At 45.8% G+C, this 24,835-nt stretch overlaps 2 protein-coding genes across 4 annotated transcripts in view; one reads left to right on the forward strand and one right to left on the reverse strand.

The window, feature by feature from the left end:
* The window catches only part of LOC132593877 (collagen alpha-1(I) chain-like), a 71,014-nt gene that overhangs the window by 12,736 nt on the left and 33,443 nt on the right, over positions 1 to 24,835 (forward strand). The window contains exons 3-7 of the mRNA XM_060288252.1: positions 2,029 to 2,218; positions 3,107 to 5,609; positions 6,732 to 6,833; positions 7,712 to 7,783; positions 12,063 to 12,161. Of these exons, the coding sequence (XP_060144235.1) occupies positions 2,029 to 2,218; positions 3,107 to 4,066 (1,150 nt within the window). The 3' untranslated portion in view covers positions 4,067 to 5,609; positions 6,732 to 6,833; positions 7,712 to 7,783; positions 12,063 to 12,161. The remainder of the gene's footprint in view (positions 1 to 2,028; positions 2,219 to 3,106; positions 5,610 to 6,731; positions 6,834 to 7,711; positions 7,784 to 12,062; positions 12,162 to 24,835) is intronic.
* Positions 12,468 to 24,835, reverse strand: part of LNX2 (ligand of numb-protein X 2) — a 164,686-nt gene continuing 152,318 nt past the window's right edge. For 2 of the 3 annotated variants that reach the window (XM_030882614.3, XM_060287938.2), the window contains 2 exons: positions 16,677 to 16,835; positions 12,469 to 14,740 (listed from right to left, as the gene is read on the reverse strand). In XM_030882614.3, the coding sequence (XP_030738474.2) occupies positions 14,605 to 14,740; positions 16,677 to 16,835 (295 nt within the window). In that variant the 3' untranslated portion in view covers positions 12,469 to 14,604. Of the gene's footprint in view, positions 14,741 to 16,676; positions 16,836 to 24,835 lie in introns of all 3 variants that reach the window. The other variant, XM_060287937.2, reaches the window with a different exon arrangement.

A 24,835-nucleotide genomic window follows, 5' to 3' on the forward strand; every position in this document is an offset into this window, starting at 1 on the left:
AATTTAAAGATAGGTTAAAAAAAACAAGCAACAGACAGAGCAAGGACGTTGCCAAAATTCATGATGACAGGGCTTTTCTTTTAAACTCTAGTGTTTCTAGAGGAAAATGGAATCTTTGGAAGGCTTTGGGAGACTATGGAATATCCACATGTCTTCTCAGCTGGAACTGATGCCAAGAATGTAGAAAAGACGGCTGATCTCAGTGTGTCTAGAGGGCAGGGTGGGTGGATGCACGTGGAAATGCTATTCAGCCTCCCAACAAGCCTTCACTAAGAATGGTGAGTGCCCTGGGGATGCCAAGGGCGGAGGGACAGAGCTCTGCACTCAAGGGGCTCGTAGGGTGGAGAGGACACTGCTCCGCTAGGGAACTATCCAACAGAGCCAGAGATGATCTTTTTGGAACACAGGCTAATGATGTCGTGACCTTTGCTTACCCCTCAGGGCTTTCTCTCGGCCCTGGGATCAAGCTCCCTTCTCTGGTCCTGGTCCCCTTTGGTCTCGGGCAGCTTGGCCGCTGTCCCTCCATTCCTCATGTGACTCTCATCCGGAAATCCTTTGGTTCCCGGAACCTACCAGAGCTCTCCTCTCAGTGGGCTTTTTCACACTTGGTCTGGAATGTCTCCCACCACGTGCTGAGTCCTACTTATTGACTTAGGCTCCTTTGCAAAGGAGCGCTCCGGGGACCCTGGGCTGCACTAACTTCTGGCTGTACGCGTCTGTGGCATCCTGTACCCCCATCAGCTCTAGGGTGACAGTTTCCATCCTGTCCCCCATGAGATCCCCAGCAGGCCCTGGAGCACGGCAGGGGCCTGATCGGTGTTTGCTGGATTAACTGCAGGTATGTCTTTTTTTTTTTTTTAATAAATTTATTTATTTTTGGCTACACTGGGTCTTCGTTGCTGCGCGTGGGCTTTCTCTATTTGCGGCGAGCGGGGGCTACTCTTTGTTGTGGTGCATGTGCTCTCACTGTGGTGGCTTCTCTTATTGTGGAGCATGGGCTCTAGGGTCGTGAGCTTCAGTAGTTGCAGCATGCGGGCTCAGGAGCTGTGGCACACGGGCTCAGTAGTTGTGGCTTGCAGCTCTAGAGCGCAGCCTCGGTAGTTGTGGCACACAGGCTTAGTTGCTCCGCGGCATGTAGGATCTTCCCAGACCAGGGCTCGAACCCATGTTCCCTGCACTGGCAGGCAGATTCTTAACCACTGCGCCACCAGGGAAGTCCCACAGGTATGTCTTAGGAGTTTCATGCAGTTACAGAGGAGGGAGCGATAACTTGTACTTGGAGGGAAGAGGTGGAGGGCTTCCTGGAGGAGGTGGCGTGGGATATGAGGACATGTCCGTTACTTGCATCAGCTTCCACTTACCAGCCTGTTTTGCCCAAATTGCATGTTTTCCTCAGTGGGTGGGCTGTGTGTCCCTGTGGTTGCCACAATTTCTTTGTCCGTTCATCCATTAATGGACACTTAATTGGTTGCACCAATTTACAGTCCCACCAGCAGTTCACAAGGGTTCCTTTTCTCCGCATCTTCACCGACACTGATTTCTTGTCTTTTCTGTATTAGCCATTCTGATAGGTGGGAGGGACTGTCCCTTTGTGATTTGGATTTGCATTTTCCTAATGATTAGGGATCTTGGGCATATTTTCATGTACCTGTTGGCCATCTGTAAGGAGGGCTATTCTTATTAAAGCATCGGCACTGTACCAGATGCCCACTACAGTCAGACCTTGGGGAAATTCATAACCCCCTCTCACTAATTTCTCCAGAATCTTCTACTGTGTTCTAGGTGTACTGTTTCTGTGTCACTCATCCTCTTCCTAGTGTCACATGGGCGAGTGAAATTTGGGGTGAAAGCATGTGAAAAGACACAAGGATGGTGGCTCCTATGACCGAGCTTCTTGAGGAGAGTTTTCTCCTCTTACGCCTCTGTCTCAACATTACTTACATCCTTTTACTCTTTATCCCTCTTAGCTTTCTTTTAACCACCAGTGCCTTGTCTAACCTAATTTTGAAATTTCTCCCTTATGCCCAGACCCTATAAAGATAAAATCCCCCCGAAAAGTGAGCAATTTGGATTCGGTGGAGATGTCAAAAGTGAAATCCTCAACCACAGTGTTCCTAAAGCCCCCTTCCCAGCTGGGAGACAGACCCAGGGGCTTGGGAACAGGGGTGGGAGTGACAGTGGATGGGGGAAAGGGTGGAGACACCCTCATCACGAACCTGTAAGTTCCATTCCGGTGTCTCTTAAGGGGTCGAGCCACTTGGCTGGCAGGCCACGGAGGTACAAGGTCAAGTTAGTTGACTTAATCCTACATCTGTCAAATGGGAAAGATAGTACTTGCTTGCAGGGTTCCCTTTGCTCTGGGTCAGTAGACTGAATTCCACTTTTATGTCTGTTCCTTTCCAGCTTAGGGCCTGTAGGGAGTTCAACCCCACTGAACTTGAGTTTCCTCACTGTCAAATGACCACGTGCAAGGTGATTTACCTGAGTCGTCCGTCAGAGTAACACGGAGACTGAGGCATGGTTAATCACTTGTTAAATAGTTGAGTTTTTATTTTGGAGAAACACCGACTGCACAGAGCATATAGGAGAAAGGTTTGCATTGCATGAATTATTTTCCCATTTGAAACCCAGAATCTCGCTCAAATGGCTTCCCAGCCCACATTGTACTGAAGTACCCTGTTTGTTCCATTAACTATTCACAGAGTCAACTGGGGAACCGCTGTTATTAATTTCAATGGAAAGCTAAAATGCAGTTCATTTTCTATAATTGCAGGCCCACGGTCTAAAGAGGCAGCAAAAGCTTTTAATCTGAGGCATTTTTAGAGGAGTATGATCAGAATTACATTGAACATCTTTTGAAGGTACATAATTATGAAAACCTCAATGACACTGACATTCAAAGAGCCCAAACCATAGATGCAGGGAACTCGCATGCGGGGAACAAGGCAAATTGCCGTCTTAGTTACTCGTGATGGAGAAACGCCCACGGGGAAGGTCGGCAGTGTTTGCCCACCTTGCTTTTCTATTTTACTCCAAAGACGTGAGCTCTTCATACCGCGTGGGAGGGGGATATGGCGCTCTCGTCCGAAATGTAAGATTTCTGTAGCCCCAGAGAGCCTGCCCCCGGGGCTGCAGCCTCCCTCGCACCCCTTTCGCGGGGCGGGGCTCGGGCCCGAGGCGCGCGAGGGCGGGAGGGTGCTCCGCGCGCCCACCAGAGGGCGCCAGAGCGTCTCTGCGGGTGCCGGTCCCTCCACGGCTTCCTGCGTCCAGACTGCTCCTGGGTCGCAGGTGTGTGGGCAGGGCTGTCATCCGTTGGTCGCAACTCCATGAGGACAGAGCTCCCCCTCCACTTCCCCGAAGGAGGAAGGACACTAAGAAGGCAGGGAAGTGCCCGCAGCAGCCACCTCGCCACCACGACTCCCATGGGGGCCTGGAGGTGGGGAGAAGCCGCGTGCCGGAGAGACGTCGGCTTTCGTTCAAAACTGAAGTGCAGGGCTTCCCTGGTGGCGCAGTGGTTGAGAGTCCGCCTGCCGATGCAGGGGACAGGGGTTCGCGCCCCGGTCCGGGAAGATCCCACACGCCGCGGAGCGGCTGGGCCCGTGAGCGATGGCCGCTGAGCCTGCGTGTCTGGAGCCTGTGCTCCGCAACGGGAGAGGCCACAGCAGTGAGAGGCCCGCGTACCGCAAAAAAAAAAAACCTGAAGTGCGATTTACAAACACACCCTCCAGGCGAGCTGCGCAGCAAGGGGGCCGCAGAGATAACGAGGCGGGGCCCCCACGCCCACTCAGCCCTCCCTCCGGATGGGGTGACGCACGTGCCGTGGGCGCCCAGGCCCGCGAATCGTCCGCTCCGCCCAGCGCGGTCGGGAGGGGTCACTGAGCCCTGCACCGGCTGCGGCCCAGGCTGGAGAGAGGCAGCGGGACCAGCAGGGAGGGGCAGGGACGAGTCCCAGGCGGAGCTTGGGTGGGCCGGGCGTCAAGCCCCACAGCGGCTCGGGGCCCCCAGGGGATGGGTCCCCGGTAACCTAAGTCAGGCTGGGGAAGCTGGACTTTATTCAGTGGCCTGAGAAACCAGCAGCGGTGTTGGAGCTGGGGGGCGATTGACCAGGTCCGGCCTGGCCTTGGCTGTCACCATGGCTGGCTGGGTAGGAGGGGGCAGTTTGCCACCGTGCAGCCCGGGAGGTGGGAGGAGACACTCACCCCCAGCGGGTGCTTAGTGGAAAATGTTTTGCAGGTTGCGATGCCGCGTTTCTGCAGTTCTCCAGATCTTACTGAATTTCAGTGTCAGGTTCTTAACGCGCGCATCTCGGAGTTCTGAAGTACACTTGAGGCTTTCTGCCAAGACATGTAACATCAGCCCCAGGAGGAAGAGCGGAGAAGAGGCCTCCAAGGGCGGTCTCCTGTTCAGAAATTAAAACGGAAGAGTTTGAAAGCAAAGAGCTCAGATACAGGGGGTGGGCTGAACTCAGCTGGTTTGACACTATGAACCAAGAACGCCAATCTTTTTCAAAGTCAAGGGTAAGCGTAAATCAGAACATAGATTTAGCATAGTTTGCAGCCTTGCAGCGTTCCTACTCGGTAGAGCTTTTAACTCCTGGCCTCCCCGAGGTCCGGCAGAATACGATAATGTTTTAACATTTCTTCTGACTTGGCTCCTTACCCTGCGAATGTCCCACAGTGCCCGGCTGTCCTCATCCTCACGTGTGTTGAATGAATGGTGACCACCCCGAAGCCCTCCTCGTGGGGAAGGCGGATGTAAAGAGGTGGAGAGCAATTTTTCCTCCTGGTTTCAAGATGCTAATACAGTGCACTGAGGTAGAGTCTGTAGCAGGTGGTGGGCAGGGACCGTGGGGCTTCTGGACTCTGGTGCGTAGTTTTCCATTTGCCACTTTTGTGCAAGTAAGTAAGCCACTGAACCTCAGTTTTCTTCACTTATCAAATGGGAATAATCTATACTGAACAGACCTCCTAAGGTTATTATGAGGATCGAAAGGAAAATTTGTAGTGAACGCACAAAGCGTGAGGGTAAAGCTATTGATTGTATGGAATGTTGTGGACAGATGTGCGGAGTTATGACGTTAGTCATGGGTCAGTTGCCCTTGAACATGTGGAAAGACAGAAACTAGCGAATTTGCCTAGAAATGATGCCCAAATAGGTAAGCAAAAATAAATTAATCACACTCTTGTGTTTCTCGTACGGGTTCACTGTACTGATTTCAAACCACAGGCGTCTGGCCAACGACAGCTTTTTTTTCTCACCTCCAAACTTTTCTGTTGGTTTCTGCTGTTGTGCTATTTTTATTATGGAAAATTTCAAACATCCCCTTACTCCCTTCTATTGTTCCCATTTCTCCCTCTTTGTTTGCTGGAGGATCCCAGACGTTGTCCTTCCATCCACGAATGCCTGCATGTCTGCCAAACATCTTGCAAGAGCAGCTCTCTCGGCGGCCTCCATCCACTCCCTCACCTTCGGCACCGCTCTGCCCAGCCCCGCCCCGCCATGGAGCCTGTTTTAAGAATCACCGAGGACGTCATCCAGAGACCATTTCACAATCTCATCCTCAGCTTCCGACACTGTTGAATGGAGACCGCTGAGCCAGGCACTGTCAGGTATGGCGGCTGATCCCCAGACCCGAAGGAGCTCACAGCCGCGGGGGGCTCAGCCCGAGGAGGAGCCTGTGGTCAGAGGGCGCCTGAGGGGCGCGCAAGCCCAGCCGAGGGGCAGACGGCGCTGCCGTGGGGGAGTCGGAACTAGGGCGGGCAGTGCTGGGAGGCTGGCTGCAGCCGGCCCTGGGGCTGGGCTGGAAGGGTCAGCAGGGTTCGAGAGGCTGGTCTGGGCGCTCCTGGAGGGATTGGCGAGCCTGGCCGTGGGAAAGCTCAGCGCCACGTCTGGGGAAGGGGACGCAGGTCTGAGACGCAGGTGTGTGAGAGAACCTGCCGATCGGTGCGTTGTGTTTAGGAAATGTGCACAAACAAGGCTGAGCTTCAACAAAAGCTTGAGTTCAGAGGAACCGCTAAAGTAGACAACTCACTTGAAGCGCGATTTCTTGATAATCGCCGGGGGCGAGTTGGGGAGCCGGCATCTCTTGGTGTCTGCACGGAACTGCAGCCGTCACCTCTTTGCACAATGTGTCAGCCACCTCATACGCACCATCTCTAGAGCTGGCAGCCCTCTAGCGAGGTGAGCAGTATTCTCCTCCTTTTACAGGTGAGAGGCTGAGGTCCGAGGTTAGATGGACTGCCCCTGGTCTTCTAGGCTTCTAGGGTCTTCTAGGCCACTTCTAGGTCAGTGGCCGCAGCAGATCCAGGCCTCTCTGGTTCCATCCCCTTTGCGGAGCAGCTGGCCTCCCTCTAGATTAGTGTCGTGTGGGTACCAGCCTCTCTCGGCGCTCCTGTTACAGAGCCCGAGAAAAGGAGTAGGGGTCCAGCGAGCGTGCCATGAGCCTGGAGCCCACCATATTGGCACTGTCGTCCTAGAGTGAGGTCACCAGTGAATGGGATGGAAGCTTCTGGTAGTTGGCAAACAGTCGACACCCACACACAATCTGACCTGCAACAGCGACCCCATGTCCTGCCTCTTGTGCCTCCTTAGAGAGGCCTTCCCTGACCGTCTCTCCCACCCCGTTCACTGCATCACATGTTCGCCATGTAGCTGGCTTTATTTTCTTCACAGCATTTATCGCCATCTAAAATTATGTTATTTCTTCATTGGTTTATTATTCCCCTCTGTAGAGTGTAAGCTCAGGAGGTAGCTTCGTCTTGGTAACTGATGGATTCTGAGTACATACCTGGCACACAGCAGATGCCCAATATTCGCTGGGTGACGACAAATCAGTAAGTGTTTTGCCTGTTGTACCTGCCTAAGTCATTTAGATATTAAAAGTAACAAATGAAGAGACTCCCCCTCCCCCTGCCCCAGTTTCCACACTGTAGCTGTGAAGAGGGACAGGGACAAACTCTACTGAAAAAGCAATCACACTTAGAAATGAAGTAGTGAGGTCCCTGTCATGGGAGCATTCAAGCAGGAGTTGGATGACCATTTTATAGAAGTGGTTCCCATACCAGGAACATGGATAAGGACCTTCCAATTCTAAGGTTCTATGATTTGGGGTCAGTGAGGGGAAAGACATTAGTATACAGGGTGTGGGGACGTGGTTGACACAAGGACATCATAGCCTTTGGAACGGCTATGGATGAGAGAGAAACCGCGGGTAACCGTTAGTTAGATGCATTTCACCTGTAACCTGCCTTCACCAATCAAGGTCGTTTGAATTGTTACGAAGGACCGGCGTGTCTTCCATGCGGCACGGAGCCTAAACAAGATGTTTTCTAGGATCTTGGAGTCAGCTGTGTCTAATTCACGTGGAGCCTGTTAAGACTGGGTAGGACCGCCGACCCTCCAAGGGGGCGTGCGTGAGGGTTACAGGCTCCGAGGCTGTTGGAAGTGAGAGGGCCCAAAGCCCCGCCCTGAGCTCGTGCCCCGGGCCTCCGGCTTGACGCGCCGAGGCCCGCAGTCTAGTTACGCCTGCGCAGAACGCGACGACGCACCTTCTCCCAATCCTCTTTCCCCGCCCCCACGCCCCCCGCGCCTGCGTCTTCGTCCCTCATCCCTTAAGTACCCCCGCCCCTCGCCTTCCCGTGAGCGGGTCTGCGGCTTGTGCCCCGGTTTCTGCGTTTGGCTGGCTTGCGGGTAAACCGTGTGTTTGCTGCAGACGTTGGCGTCCCACGTGTTGTGGCTCCTGACGCGGCGGGTAGATGATGGACCTGGTTCCTTCCGTAACAAGGTGAGACAAGAACTCCTTTTCCTTAGGCGTTTACTAGTTATCCGCAGGACAAGCTTTGGTGCCCTGAGCACCCACCACTGTCGGCAGGCGGGGGCCCCAGGAGCAGGAGGCCAGCCCAGGCCCGGGGAGGCCGTGCATCTGCACAGACCACCCTGGGAGAGGCAGGGGTGTGCGACCCAACACGTCCCATGACCTCAGACACTCTTGCATTGATTGGTTCTGAGTCGTGGGCAACAGAGGACTTTTTCATAGAATCTAGGCAAAGTAAAGGAAAACTTTAACACCCCCAGAAGGTCCATGTTGGATAATTGTCACTTCTCTTCCATCAGAGTCTAAGCGGTAGATCTTTCCAGATCTCTCTAGAACTAGTGGTAGTTCTGCGGGTGGTCCAAGGAAGGGTGGTAGTTGGATTCACCCTTAAACAGAAACTTCTCGAGGAAGCAGGTGAGAACTGGTGAAAGTTCATAAAGAGCCCATCCGCAAAGCATGACTTGCAGGTGAGCAAGGGAACAGCGCCAGTGGGAGTCACTGTGTTCGCAGGCGGCGCGGGGGCTGCAGCCGCCCTCCCGAGTGGGACGCCTGCTCTGGGACGCGGGCAGGTGGCCGCAGGGTCCCCACGGGCTGGTCGCCTGCTCCTTTGCTGGTAAAGATTCCGCGTCTCTTACTTGGCACTTAACAGACAGTGGGCGCGGGGCGTCGGCACATCACTTCTAGAGAGCTTCCGTGTTGCCACAGAAACCAGCTGGCTTAGATTTACACTAAAATGGCAAAAGAGCTTTCTAATAAGGACCCCGAGGAGTTGAAACCTCCCCTTCAGCAGGCAGAGAGACTGAAGAGAGAAGGCTCACTTTCTGAATTCCCAGCCCCTAACTGGGCAGCAGGTCACCAGGCCGCTGGAATCTACACTGGTTCATTTATCACCAAGTGTGGACAAACGCAGGGGAGTCTGGGTTATGACAGACGAAGTCAGGTGTGATAAAGCAGTGATCCAGAGCCCAGCTGTGTCTTGTGCACACAGTAGGTGCTGGATAAGTTTTAGTTTAAACGACCACATGGTAAAGAAACACGTCAATCACTTGAACGTGCTTGGGTATTTAAAGGCAACTTAAGGAGTATGCGTCAGCATGCAGCCTCAACACCCCACTCTCCGTTTATTTAATACCTTGACTTCACTTGGCACTTTAAGAATATCTTACTTCAGCTCTTAGCTTTAATACTGCAAGTCAGTTAAATCTGAACGAATGGGGAGGGACTTCCCTGGCAGTCCAGTGGTTAGGACTCCGTGCTTCCACGGCAGGGAGCGGGGGTTCGATCCCTGGCTGGGGAACCAAGATCCCACATGCCCCGTGCGTGGTGCAGCCAACAACAACAACAACAACAACAAACTATCAACGAATGGGGTTTTTACTCTACGGTCCGACGAGACCTTCAGGCATGATGAACGGATGAGGTAACCTTAGAAGCTATCCAGGCTGGTTAACTTCACATTTAACTTTAACCATCCATTTATCTGACTAAAGTCTCAAGGATCTGAGCAATAAAGCAGCAGCCCACTTTAATACGCAAAAGAATGGAAATCAGGAAGTTGTAGCCGTGGTTTTGTAGGGAGAAAAGTGCGACAGCTGTGAGGGAGGGAGGGCTGCGCTGTCTGAAAACCAGCTCACGTGGCGCAGTGTCCTGAGAAAACGAACCCCCCAGATCCGCCTCCCAACTCTTCCTATGGGAGCTATCTCTGGGTTTAACACAAGCTGTGTTTGCTCTGAATAAGTTGCTGACAGTGATCTCTGCAACTCTCTTTTTTCCCCTCTGGAAAATGAAAAACTGCTTTAGTGACTCCAGACAGCTTGGAAACTGGCAGCAGGATGGTGAGGATGGCGCTGCATCCCACACTTTTATGAAACCTCCCCCGACGTCTGGGCTGCAGCACAGCTCCCGGCTCGTTTAGGTCAATAAGTTGCCTTTAATCCCACTCTGGCCTGTTTCCCACACGTTTTTTAAAGGTATAATTGACTTACAACATTAGCTTCAGGTGTGCAAGATTTGACACTGCATACATTGCAGAATGACCACAGTGAGTCTTGCTAACATCGTCACCATACAGTTAGAACGTTTTTTTTCTCGTGATAACTTTTAAGATCTACTCCTCAGCACCTTTCAAATAGGCAATGCAGTATCAACTGTAGTCCCCACGCTGTACTTTACATCCTCATGACTTATTTTATAACTGGAAGTTTGTACCTTTTGATCCCCTTCACCTATTCAACCCCCTGCCCCCCACACCTCTGGCAAACCAGCAATCTGTTTTAAGATTCCACATATGAGATGGTTTGGTATTTGTCCTTCTTTTTTTTTGCTGTACGCGGGCCTCTCACTGTTGTGGCCTCTCCCGTTGCGGAGCACAGGCTCTGGACGCGCAGGCTCAGCGGCCATGGCTCACGGGCCCAGCCGCTCCGCGGCATGTGGGATCTTCCTGGACCGGGGCACGAACCCGTGTCCCCTGCATCGGCAGGCGGACTCTCAACCGCTGCGCCACCAGGGCAGCCCTGTCCTTCTCTCTGACTTATCTAATTTAGCATGATGCCCTCCAGGTCCATCCATGTTGTCCCACATGGCAGGATTGATTTCTTATGGCTAAACAGTATTCCGTCGTTTACATACACCACGTCTTTATCCATTGATGGACATGTAGGTTGTTTCCAGATCTTGGCTATTGTGAACAATGCTGCAGTGAACATGGGGGTGTCAGTAACTCTTCTCCACATGTTCCTTGTGGGATATTATTGTAGTAAGAACTACTACAAACTCTGCTGGTGTCAGTTTTTCTGTATTTCACATAGTTCAGAAACGAAATCTAAACAAATCTTGACTGTTCGGAACAATCATAGTCATGACTAATTGGAGGAACCGCAGTCTGGTGGTCACGTTAGACTGCAGGGGTGGCCGGAGTCGACAGTGCAGAGGGGACAGAGCTTTTGGGTGGAGCGGGAGGGTTAGACAGAAGAGTACTTCACTGTGGAGAAGCCGGACACACGTGGGCCGGGTGGTCACGGGCAGCATCAGTGGTCATAAATCCTGTGGACAGTGCGTGCCCTCGAGATGACAAGAGGAGAACGGCGCTCTTCCTCCCCCAAGCCCATAATCCCAGTCTAATCATGAGGAACAGGAGATGAACGCCGATAGAGCGCGTCCTGCAGTGTCCCCGTCCATCCTCTTCAACACTGTCAAGATCCTCGGAAACAAGGAAAGTCTGAGAAAGTGGCCTCACAGCCAAGGAAGACCTAAGGAGATGTGACAGCTGGTGGTCACGTGTCCTGGATGTGACCCTGGAACAGAAAAGCACAGGAGGCCTAGCTTCTCTCTCTGGGATACCCTGGGTTCTTCAGGAGGTGCAGAATCTGATATTTAATGTCTGGTTTTAAAAACTGTTTGAAACTGGTATTCAAGCATCTACCTGACAAGTTGTCCTAGCACACATCATGACCATAAAAATGCAATGTAATAAAATCTTTTAGGAGGAGAAGGGTGTTTGCCCTGAGAGCTCGATAATGATTTCTCAAGGAGGTGATGTCACTTGAGCCAAGCCAGCCACGGAGACCCAGGAGGGCAGGGGGTGGGTGGTGGTTTAGAAGAGAGGCAGGGGAGGTGGGACCAGGTCGTGAGGGGCCTTCCACGCGGTGCTGAGCTGCTGTGCAGACGACGTGGAACTGCCGAAGACCTGCACACAGGGTTGGGGTTTAGGAAGGTTACTCTGCTGTCATGAGAGTCTGGATCGAAAGAGTGGAAGTAGGCAGAGGCTTGGGAAAGTTCAGTTTTGCAGAACTGAGATTTAGGGGCCCTAAAGCAACAGGATGCTTAGTCTACAGACTGGGAGCTACAGACCCAGGGCATCAGTGGTATTCAGAATGGCAAGGTGGCAATCAGAGACGGTACTTAGAACTATGACAGAAGTAGGTGATGGGAGCCAAAATGAAGTCCGGTATAAAGGCCCGCTGAGATTCCTCACAGGAGCATCATTCTCCTGAAAGTGTGGAGTGGAGGCAAGAGGGGGCGGCGCTCAAGCTCTGCCTCCAGACACGGGACCACGTGAACGTGCAGGGAAGGGAAAGCACCGCAGGGGCATGGGAGGGAACACCACCAGTGTGTGTGCAGGTGCATGGGCCTCCCGGGCTGTGGAAATCCTGATTGGGGTTGGACCAGTAGGCCTTGGGTTGAGCTTAACTTACTAGGAAATTGGGAGCTAACTTTCAACTAAAACTTTTTTTTTTTTTTTTTAATGCAGGGAGTGAGCAAAGCTCTACAAGAACAGAAATCCCAGTGTCAGGACTGCCTGGTAGGTGCAGTTGAGGAAACCAGTGCTGCCGTCCCAGAGAAATGCAAGGTGAGCCATAGAGGTGGTTTAGTTTTCTAGTAACCACATTAAAGTAAAAAACTGGTCAAATTAATAACTTTATACAACCCAACATGTCCAAGGTATTAGCATGTCAACACGTGGCACTAGGCACATTTCTGGTCCTCAGTGGCCACCGTCTAGAGGTCCTGCACAGGCTGAGATCCCGAGTGTCAGAAGGGATCACCTGTGTTCTGCCTACAGCAGTGAGAATTAGGAGATGGATTCGTGATCCCAAGTCTTCAAGCTTGGGATATCGTAGCGATGACAAAATGCCACGAACAAAGATAAGGACCACACATGAGTCAGCATCTGCTGTGCAGGAAAAGAGACAATGTCGCTCTTACGGAAAGGATGATTTTTATTTCCATCCTAAATGATTATCACACCATTATTTAAACACATCTGAAAAATCCTGAAGTAATTTAAACTGAAGGCACAGAACAAATCAAAATATCTAAGCTTAAAATGAGAGAATTCAAATATTTCGACAGTATCAATAAATTATGAACAAGTTTCCATCACCAAATATCATTCTGATCAACAGCTACAGTCTTTTATAATAAAACCAAATTAGCTTAAACTGATTTCAAGATTTCCATGATAAAAATAATATTGAAAAAAAGTCATCTTTCAAAATATTCATTTTATCACCAGGTTCGCTGTAAGCATTTTATTTGTAACAAAGTGGCAGTTAGGATATTTGTTGATGGGTGACCACTCCCCAAGAATGATGCATTCTTACAAAATGTTTTAAAAAATAGCAAAGTAGGCTACAAAATTCTATTTGGGGAGCAGGAAAAAAAACTTGTTCTATGTCAATTAGAATAACAAAGCATTTCAATATCAAGTTGCTTCAAAAGCCCATCATCACATAACAGTAATATACTGCATAGGGCATTCCACTGCCTCTTGGTTAACTGCTGATCATACAGTGTCGCTGAGGGGTTGAACAAGTCAGTAATGATTACTGTTGCCATTTCTTATTTAGTCAAGAGATATGTTTAAAAACAATCGTTAAAAAACTCACTGGAATAATCTGTGACACGCTACAGAAACAATAAACCCCAGCAAGGCAACTGCTAAGTTTTGAAATAAAGTGGTCATGCTTCATAATATACTGTAGTATTCTGAAATACATTCTCTGACCATCAACACCATTTATTAGAGGTCACTTGTATTAGCTCAGATTCTGAACTAGATTTCTAAATGAAACTTTTTTCAAGTATGCATAATATTCATAAGATAAAGACTTTCCTCTTATTCACTTCTTTATGTGTGCTTCCAATGGACAACTGTGATGGTTAAAAGACAAACAAAATGGGCTGGTCAGTTTTCAAAAACATTTCAAAAAGCATGAGATAGTCTAGTGACCAAGAAGGACTGACTGAAAAGTGTTTTTAAAATCTGGTATAGCAGGTTTCACATGTTAGTATCTTTCAGAATTTTTCCTGAAATAACTAAGTAAAGAAATAATGGGGAAAAATAACGGTTTCTAAAACACTTGAGAATAAAGTAAAAAAGGTGTGTCTTCTACTTAGCTGTGATATATATGAATGTGCATTTAACAGCAATCTGGTTTCATTTTTATCATCTAATTGCATAAATCACAGAAACATTTCCAGCCAAGTTTGCTGATAGGAGCATAATACAAACGTTAGAAAATGATTTTTAGCAAAAACTGCTTCAAAATTTTCCTACCTAACAAAACATCCTCTTGGAAATGACTCTTTAATGCGTTTGGACTGTGCAAGTAAATGCGGCTTTTACCATCTCCAGCTGTAAACTATAATTATCTCCAAATTCCTTTGTCACTGGATAGTGTTATCTTTTATTCTCTACTATTCTAATAATGGTACATTATTTTTAAAAAATCTCTTTAGGGGTCTCAGACTTAATGTCTTCATCTATGAGTACTGAGATTAAAGCAGAAATAAAATAAGCCAGAAAAATCTCCTTATAAACAGCATGAAGTTTTGAAATGTGGCACCGTGTAAACTGGGAAAGCCTTATCCAAACTCCAAACGCATCCGTTCCCGGCACTGCCGCTCCAGGGGCAGCACGTGCTGCCCGTCTTGGGCACGTGGAACTCATTTTCTGACTCAGTTAGTGAAAACAGAGCCACCAGAAGTCATCTGACCCAGCCGGCTGGCTCACAGTTTGGGCGGACTTCATTCTTTATTATAGCTCACATTGTGACAGCTGAGAATCTGAATTCTGAAAATGTGGTCTCACAAGGGTTAGTGGAAGACGGGCACTGAGCTGGCAAACGGAAGGAAACATTTCAATAACAAAAGACGAGCCTAGTGGTTTTGACCCTGCGTATACCCAGCTGTGTCTGCAGCCCCTTACAAACAGAAACTCGACAAAACCAGAGTTTTCTTTCCAAGCCCTAAAGAAAGGAAGATGTTTGACTTAAAACCAACTTCAGAGTCTACACCAGGCTGCCAGGCCAGCAGACCACTGTCAGTGTGACTTTGTTCCTCTGCCCCTTCAGCATGGGGACCAACGCCGAGTGGCTCATGCCCACGGTCGACAGGCCGTTTACGGCCACGATCATGTCTCCACACCTGCACAACGACAGACAGAGACAGTCACTGTTTCTGTGATTCTGAAACTGTTATCCCGGGACTTGCTTCGCAGGAAAACCACACTTAACCACTGTCAATGAGTAGGCTACACAGTTTACTTTGAGAGACATCTGGGGTGATTTTTAAGCCTGTGTTGGCTTTCCCTTGCCAGCCTCTCCTCTAACTGGTAGATGATTTTAAGGGCAAGCAGAATAATTTTCATATAAGCTTAAGCAACATATAGTTAAGAGAATAAATCTGCTGCCTTTTTTTTTTTTTTTTTTTGCGGTACGCGGGCCTCTCACTGCTGTGGCCTCTCCCGTTGCGGAGCACAGGCTCCGGACGCGCAGGCTCAGCGGCCATGGCTCACGGGCCCAGCCGCTCCGTGGCACGTGGGATCCTCCCGGACCGGGGCACGAACCCGTGTCCCCTGCATCGGCAGGCGGGCTCTCAACCACTGCGCCACCAGGGAAGCCCCTGCTGCCTCTTTTAAAAATACCAGATGATACATTTGGACGGTGCTGCTGATTTTCATCGTTCATCCTTACCGCTCATACATTCGAGGGCTCAATTAAATTGAGAATAAGACCCGCACCTCCTCTGTCAGCTACGCATGCTCACTGTCCTCCAAGGCGAATTACCACGAATGGATGATGAGTCCGAAGGCCTTTCTCGCCTTTGATTTTTAGTCTTTAGTGTGAATACACATATGCTACTTTACTGTGAGCTGCTTCAGTTGCTTTTTGGAAGTAAGTGGAAGTTAGTTTATAATTTGCATGAGACCCAGACTGGTTGAGTAACTTGGCTAAGAGAACAGTTAAGTCATCCCCCCATTCCTCTTTCCTCCTAAAATAATGATGTTTTTCCATCTGTGTCAGGGTAAGACTGATCTGCAGCACACTAACCCTGATCGGCTTGTCCCAGTATTCTTGAGCTGTCACTCTGTGTTTGCAAACAGTGTAAACTCCCCATTTGTGCAGCTCGCTGACGAGGCTGTCAGCATCCACTTTTTAAGAACCGTTTCTTTCATCCAAAACTAGGCACTAAGAACTTGGTCACCCATCTCCTCTGCTTGTGTAATCTCTTGATATAAGACCTCTTTCTTCTCAACGTGCCTGAGCTTTGAAAAAGAGGCGGCACAGAGATTGAGAGAATGCTTTTTGCCCAGTGGTGACAGTAGCGGGGCTGAATGGCAAAGGCTCTGAGCCACACGGTCCTGGTTTAAATCACTGTCAACTACTTCCAGCTGTTCGACTGTGGGCAGGTTTTTAACCTGTCGAAGCCTCAGTGATCTTGCGTATAAAATAGGAACCACAGCAGCACTTACCTCACAGGTTACTAAGAAGATTCAGTAACCCGTGCCCAGCGCCTAGTCCTGCGCCTGGCCCGCACATCACCCATCCAGTGTTGACGAAGACTTTACTACATACACAAGGCCCTGTGATGGCCGCCAGGGATATAGCAAGAAGTGCAACAAAATCCCTCCCATGTGGACTTGCATAAATTGAATGTTAGGCTGACATAAGTGCTGCAGAGAAAAAGTTACCTAATGACGGGACTGGACCCAAGTGTTCAGAGCAAGTTGTCACGTCACAATGTGCCCAAACGACTCAGCTTTATTTTGTTAATCTAATAACAGGCACTGAACCTATGAGTGCCAAGATGGTAAAGGTGCTTCAATCTAGACCAGGGCTGGCAAACCGTTCTGTAAAGGGCCAGATGGTAGATCAATATCTCAGGCTCTGCGAATCACCGGTCTCTGTCACAGCCACTCGGCTCTGCCGTCATGGCTCGGAAGCAGCCATGGTGATACGCAAACGAGTGAGCGTGGGCATGTTCCAATAAAACTTTATAAAAACAGACATCAGGCTGGATTTGGAGCTGACCCCAGTCTAGAATAAACACAAAGTACATCATTAAACATAACAAGACTCACTTTAATCTTCCATCGTAATAAGCAGGAGTTCCCAAGACAATGGTTTTAATGAAGAAAGGCTGATTGGTGTGGTTTTCTTCATATCCACCAACGATACTGAAGCCCCAGCTTCCCAAGTAACTTCTTCGCAAAACTATATCATGGCAGCTGTGAAGGGCACTATAAACAAAAACAGAAATCAAGAAAAATTAGTGGGAAGGCTTTTTATAGCCTGTTCACGTTTGTTATAACTACACACCATGTTACGTGCATCATTGTTGGGGAGCAATAAACAACATGCTAGAACTTCTCATCTGGTCTACTTTCTTAGCTCAGTGATCAGCATTAAAAAGGCTCCTGAGATGCAGAAGAGTCCCACACAGTGGCCTGATATTTTAGGACAGTGCAGGTTGTTTTCATTATTCTGAATCTTCTGCAAAAAAGCAAAACACAGATGAGCAGTTGTCTGGTACACCCAGCAAATCATAGTGGAAGAGCCTCCCTCTTAGGAAAACCAGAGCTGCTACCCTAGGTGGCGGCCCCTGTGACCCACAGTTGCTGAGTACGGGTTTGCATACAATAGAGACCTCCGAGAATCCACAGAACAGCGGCTGTTTATTGACAGGTATTCTTTTGACACAGGTGGGCTCAAAAACAGGTTTTACTATCCTGTGTATTTATTGTTTAACTTTATATTGGAATATAGTTGATTTACAGTATTGTGTTTCAGGTGTACAGCTAAGTGATTCAGTTATACATATATACATATCCATTCTTTTTCAGATTCTTTTCACATATAGGTTATTACAGAATATTGCATAGAGTTCCCTGTGCTATACAGTAGGTCTTTTTTGGTTATCTATTTTATATGTAGTAGTGTGTTTATGTTAACCCCAAACTGCTAATTTATCCCTCCCCACCATGTTTCCCTTTGGTAACTGGAAGTGTGTTTTCGAAGTCCATGACTCTGTTTCTGTTTTGTAAATAAGTTGATTTGTATCATTTTTTTAAGATTCCACATGTAAGTGACGTATGATAATTGTCTTTCTCTGTCTGACTCCACTTAGTATGATCATCTCTAGGTCCATCCATGTTGCTGCAAATGGCATTATTTCACTCTTTTTATGGCTGAGTAGTATTCCATTGTATACACGTACCACATCTTTAACTGTTCCTCTGTCGATGGACGTTTAGGTTGTTTCCATGTCTTAGCTATTGTAAACAGAGCTGCAGTGAACATTGGGGTGCCTGTATCTTTTCGAATTATGGTTTTCTCTGGATATATGCCCAGGAGTGGGATTGCTGGATCGTATGGTAGCTCTGTTTTTAGTTCTCTAAGGAACCTCCATACTGTTCTCCATAGTGGTTGTACCAATTACATTCCCACCAACAGTGTTGTTGGGTTCCCTTTTCTCCACACCCTTTCCAGCATTTATTGTTTGTAGACTTTTTAATGATGGCTATTCTAACTGGTGTGAGGTGATACCTCATTGTAATTTTGATTTGCATTTTTCTAATAATTAGCAATTCTGAGCCTATTTTCATGTGCTATTTGGCCATCCGTATGTCTTCTTTGGAGAAATGTCTGTTTAGATCGGCCCATTTTTTAAATTGGGTTTTTTTTTTTAATACAGAGCTGCATAAGCTATTTGTATATTTTGGAGATTAATCCCTTGTCAGTCGCATCGTTTGCAAATATTTTCTCCCATTCTGTGGGTTGTCTTTTCATTTTGTTTATAGTTTCCTTTGTTGTGCAAAAGCTTTTAAGTTTATTTAGGTCCCATTTGTTTATTTTTGCTTTTATTTTCATTACTCTAGGAGGTGGATCCAAAAAGATATTGCTGTGATTTATGTCAGAGAGTATTCTGCTTGTGTTTTCCCTTTAGAGTTTTAAAGTATCTAGCCTTACATTTAAGTCTTTAATCCATTTTGAGTTTATTTTTGTGTATGGTGTTAGAGAATGTTCTAATATCATTATTTTACATGTAGCTGTTTGGTTTTCCCAGCACCACTTATTGAGGAGGCTGTCTTTTCTCCATTGTATATTCTTGCCTCCTTTATCAAAAATAAGGTGACCATATGTGCATGTGTTTATCTCTGGGCTTTCTATCCTGTTCCATTGATCTATATCAGTACCATACTGTTTTGATGACTGTAGCTTTGTAGTATAGGCTGAAGTCAGGGAGTCTGATTCTTCCAGCTCTTTTTTTTTAATCAGTATATTTTTAAATTGAAGTATAGTTGATTTACAGTGTTGTGTTTATTTCTGCTGTACAGCAAAGTGATTGTTTTACATATATATACATTATTTTTTGTAGTCTTTTCCATTATGGTTTATTGTAGGATACTGACTAGTTCTCTGTGCTATACAGTAGGACCTTGATGTTTACCCATTCTATATATAAAAGCTTGCATCTGCTAACCCTAACCTCCCATTCCACCCTTCCCCCAATCCCCTCCCCCTTGGCAACCACCTGTGTGTTTGCTATGTCTGTGAGTCTGTTTCATACATAGGTTTATTTGTGTCATATTTTAGATTCCGCATATAAGTGATGTCATATGATATTTGTCTTTCTCTGTCTGACTTCGCTTAGTATGATAATCTCTAGGTCCATCCATGATGCTGCAAATAGCACTATTTCATTCTTATTTTTAAGGCTGAGTAGTAGTAGTCCATTGTATACATGTACCACATCTTTATTCCTCTGTCCAGGACATTTAGGTTGCTTCCGTGTCTTGGCTATTGTAAATAGTGCTGCAGTGGACACTGGGGTGCCTGTCTCTTTTTGAATTACAGCTTCCTCTAGATATATGCCCAGGAGTGGGATTGCTGGATCATATGGTAGCTCTATTTTTAGTTTTTTAAGGAACCTCCATGCTGTTTTCTATAGTGGTTGTACCAATTTACATTCCCACCAACAAGGCAAGAGGGTTCCCTTTTCTCCACACCCTCTCCAGGATTTATTGTTTGTAGACTTTTTAATGATGGCTATTCTGACTGGTGTGAGGTGATACCTCATTGTAATTTTGATTTGAATTTCTCTTATAATTAGCGATGTTGAGCATCTTTTCATGTGCTTATTGGCCATCTGTATGTCATCTTTGGAGAAATGTCTATTTAGGTCTTCTGTCCATTTTTTAATTGGGTTCTTTTGTTGTTGTTGTTGTTGACTTGTGAGCTGCTTATATATTTTGTAAATTAAGGCCTTGTAGGTCACACCATTTGCAGATATTTTCTCCTGTTCTGTAGGTTGTCTTTTTGTTTATGGTTTCCTTTGCTGTGCAAAAGTTCGTTAAGTTTGATTAGTTCCCATTTGTTTTTTTTTTTTATTTCTATTGCCTTGGGAGACTGACCTAAGAAAACACTGGTATGATTTACATCAGAGAAAGTTTTGCATACGTTCTCTTCTAGGAGTTTTATGATGTCATGTTTTATGTTTAAGTCTTTAAGCCATTTTGAGTTTATTTTTGTGTATGGCGAGACCTGTGTATGGTGTATCTTCATTGATTTACGTGCGGCTGTCCAACTTTCCCAACACCACTTGCTGAAGAGACTCTTTTTCCATTGTGTATTCTTGCTTCCTTTGTCAAAGATTAATTGACTGTAGGTGTATGGGTTTATTTCTGGGCTCTCTATTCTGTTCCATTGATCCATATGTCTGTTTTTGTGCCAGTACCACCCTGTTTTAATTACTGTAGCTTTGTAGTACTGTCTGAAGTCTGGGAGGGTTATGCCTTCTGCTTTTGTCTTTTTCTTCAGGATTACTTTGGCAATTCTGGGTTCCATATGAATTTTAGATTATTCTAGTTCTGTGAAAAATGTCATTTGATAGGGATTGCATTAAATATGTAGATTGCTTTGGGTAGTATGGCCATTTTAACAATATTCTTCCAATCGATATCTTTCCATTTCCTTGAGTCATCTTCAGTTTCTTTATTCATGTTTTATAGTTCTCAGGGTATAAGGCTGTCACCTCCTTGGTCAGGTTCATTCCTAAGTATTTTATTTTGGGGGGTGCAATTTTAAAAGGTATTGTTTTTTACATTCCCTTTCTGATAGTTCATTGTTGGTGTAAAGAAATGCAACTGATTTCTGAATGTTAATCTTGTATACTGCTAACTTGCTGAATTTGTTGATCAGTTCTAGTAGTTTTTGTGTGGAGTTTTTCTCATATAGTATCATATCATCTGCATATAATGACAATTTTACCTCTTCCTTTCCAATTTGGATACCTTTTCTTTTTCTTGTCTGATTGTTGAGGCTAGGACTTTCAACACTATGTTGAATAGAAGAGATAAGTGGGCATCCTTGTCTTGTTCCAGATTTTAGCAGGAAGGCTTTCAGCTTTTCACCATTTAGTATTATATTGGCTGTGGGTCTGTCATAAATAGCTTTTACTATATTGAGATATGTTCCCTCTATACCCACTTTTGTAAGAGTTTTTTTTTTTTTTTTAATCATGAGTGGATGTTGAATTTTGTCAAATGCTTTTTCTCCATCTGTTGAGATGATTACGTGGTTTTTGTCTTTTGTTGATGTGGTATATCACATTGATTGATTTGCTTATGTTGAACCATCCTTGCGAACTTGGGGTGAGTCCCACTTGGTCATAGTGTATGGTCTTATGTGTTATTTTCTTGAGAATTTCTGCATCTATATTCATCAAAGATACTGGCCTGTAGTTTTCTTTTCCGGTCGTGTCTTTCTCTGGTTTTGGTATCAGTGTGATGATAGCTTTATAGAATGTCTTTGGGAGTGTTCTCTTCTCTTCAGTTTTCTGGAAGAGTTTGAGAAGTATTGGTATAAGTTCCTTTTTGTATGTTTGGTAGAATTCGCCTGTGAAGCCATCTGGGTCCTGGACTTTTTGTTTGTAGTGAACTTTAAAACTGCAGATTCTATTTCACTTCTAGTGACTGCTCTGTTCAGATTACCTATTTCTTCTTGATTCAGTTTTGGTGGGCTGTTTGTTTCTAGAAACTTGTCCATTTCTTCTAGGTTGTTGAATTTGTTGGCATATAATTGTTCATAGTATTCCCTTATGGTTTTTGTATTTCTGCACTATTGTTATGTCTCCTTCTTCATTTCTTATTTTGGATATTTGGGTTCTTTCTCTTTTCTTCTTGGTGAGCCTGGCCAGATCCTTTCAAAGAACCAGCTCTTAGTTTTACTGATTATTTTTCTATTGTTCTTCTAATCTCTATTTTATTGATTTCCCCTCCGATCTTTTTAGGTTTTGTTTGTCCTTCTTATTCTTTTATTAGGTTGTTTGAGATGAAGGCCTGTATTGCTATGAACTTCTCTCTGAGAACTGCTTTTGCTGCATCCCGTAGATATTGTATGGTTGTTTTCATTGTAATTTATCTCAAGGTATTTTTTAATTTCCTCTTTGATTTCCTTGTTGACCCACTGGTTTTTTAGTAGCATATTGTTTAGTCTCCATGTAACCATTTTTCCCCCCTCATTTATTTTTCTGTGGTTAATTCCTAGTTGCATGCCATTGTGGTCAGAAAAGATGCTTCAGATAATTTCTATACTCTTAAATTTGATGAGGCTTGTATTTTGCCCTAGTATGTGGTCAATCCTAGAGAATGTTCCATGTGTACTTGAAAAGAATTGTGTATTCTGGGGTTTTTTGGTTGTAATGTCCTGAATATATAAATGAAGTCTAACTGTTCTGTTCTATCAGTTAGGATCTTTATTGCTTTACTGATTTTCTGTCTAGAAGATCTGTCCACTGATGTGAGTGGGGTGTTAAAGTCTCCTACTGTTATTGTATTCCTGTCCATTTCTCCCTTTGTTTGTTAGTATTTATGTATTTGGGTGCTCCTACAATAGGTACATACATATATGTTGATTAGTGTCAAATCCTCTTCTTGTACTGATCCTTTTATCATTATATAGTGTCCTTCTTTATCTTTCTTTACGGCCTTTGTTTTAAAGTCTAGTCTGTCTGAGTATTACAACCCCCGCTTTCTTGCCATTTCCATTTGCGTGAAATATCTTTTTCCATTCCCCCACTTTCAATGTATGTGTCCTTTGCCCTAAAGTGGGTCTCCTGTAGGCAGCATATTGTGGGCTCTTTTTTTTTTAATCCAATCTGCTACTCTGTGTCTTTTGATTGGAGCATTTAATCATTGATATTTAAGGTAATTATTGATAGATACGTATTTACTGCCATTTTAAACCTTGTTTTCTCATTGGTTTTATACTTCTTCTTTGTCCCTTTTTCTTTAGTGGTTTAATGATTTTCTTTTGTATTATACTTATGTTCTCTTTGGTTTTTGTGAATCTATTGTATACTTTAGATTTGTGGTTAACCCTGTTTTTCAAGTATGTTACCCCCTTCCTGTATCTATTTGCCTTAGATTGAGCCTATATTATGACTGCCAAACACATTCTAGGAAAAAAAGGTTACATTTTCTTACTCTCCTCCCCCACGTTTTATGATTCTGGTGTCCTCTTTTACATCTTCATGTTCATCCTTTTGCTGTTCATTGTGTTTATCATCACTTTCACAGAATTTTTTTTTTTAATCTGTGTACTGGCTTATTTAAGTGATTTACTTTCCACTTGTGACTTTCTTTTCTATAGATTCTTCTTTTTCATTTGGAGAAGACCTTTCAATATTTCCTTTAGGATAGGTTTAGTATTGCTGTATTCTTTTAGTTTTTGCTTGTCTGAGAAATTCTTTATCTCTCCTATTCTAAATGATAATCTTGCTGGGTAGAGTATCCTAGGTTGCATATTTTTCCCTTTCAGGACTTTGAAATCTTGCTACTCCGTTTTGGCCTGCAATGTTTCTGTAGAGAAATCAGCTGATAGCCTTATGGGGGCTTCCTTTATTATTAACTCTTTTTCTCTTGCTGCCTTTAGAATCTTCTCTTTAACTTGTGCCATTTTTATTATAATATGTCTTGGTATAGGTCTGTTTGGGTTTATCTTGTTTATCCTGTACCTGGATATCTGTTTCCTTCTTTAGGTTTGGGAAGTTTTCAGCCACAATTTTTTCAAATACATTTCGGTCCCCTTTTCTGTTTCTTCCCCTTCTGGAATTCCTATTATAAGTAGATTGGCCCACTTTATCCCATACGTCTCTTATATTGCTTTCATTATTTTTCGTTTGGTTTTCTGTCTGCTGTCCTGATTGGGTGATTTTCATTATTCTACCTTCCAGGTCACTTATTCGTTTTTCTGCCTTATTCATTCTGTTGTTCATTGCCTTTAGCTCAGCTTTCATCTCTGCAAATGAGTTTTCTTATTTTTCTTGGTTCCTCTTTATAGTTTCTGGCTCATTTTTACAGTACTCTGCATTTCTGTCCACAGCCTTTCTTCATTCCTTCAGTCTAATAGACACCCATTTCAACAAGGAGATAATGAAAATACTGAAGAGGTCTGTTTCATTGTTTGTTCTTTCTGGGGAATTCTCTTGGTCATTTAATTGGGAGTGGTTCCTCTGCTTCTTCATGTTACTTACATTTCTTATATTGTATTTTTTATATTTAGTCCTATATCTCTTACTCTGTGGCCTTGGAGCGCTATTTATATTTAGGGGCGTTGCTGTGTAGCGTGTGTGGGTTTAATATACTTGGTGCGAGGGTGGTTTTTAGTATGGATGTATGTCGCCTGTTTCCTCAGCATGTGCTGATCATTATCCCCTTGATAGGGAGTGTGCTGATGCCTGGTCCTGGGATTCTGGGTGGTGGTGGCAGCTCAGCCTCACCCCTGGAGCACACGATGGGAGCGGAGGTAGCTCACAACCACTCCTGTAGTCCAGGAGGGACGTGGCAGTGGCTTGTGACTGCTCCTGGCGTCTGGGCAGGAGGCGGCTTGCTACTGCTCCTGGAGCCTGTGCAGGCAGTGTCCTGACCTCTGAGCGCACACACAGGGGAAAAGGCTACAGTGCAAGGTCCTGCCCCTCCCCTTGTGCATCCCCCAAACAACGGTGCCTGGCCTCTGAGGTGGCCCAGGCTTCCTCCATGTATACCCTCAGGTGCAGTCACAGTAGATGTCAGCCCCCCACCCCCCACGGCTGTTTCTGCACAGCCAACCCCAGTCCTCTCCCCAGGTCTGATCTCCAAAGGCCAAGTTCCAGCATCCACCTGTACGGGCAGACATGTGTCTCAGGCTGGGGAGTGCAGGGTGGTGGCACTGACCATCTGTGCAGTCTTCCCACTGCTCT

This window comes from Globicephala melas, chromosome 18 (genome assembly GCF_963455315.2).
Source record: "Globicephala melas chromosome 18, mGloMel1.2, whole genome shotgun sequence".
Classification (NCBI taxonomy): domain Eukaryota; kingdom Metazoa; phylum Chordata; class Mammalia; order Artiodactyla; family Delphinidae; genus Globicephala; species Globicephala melas.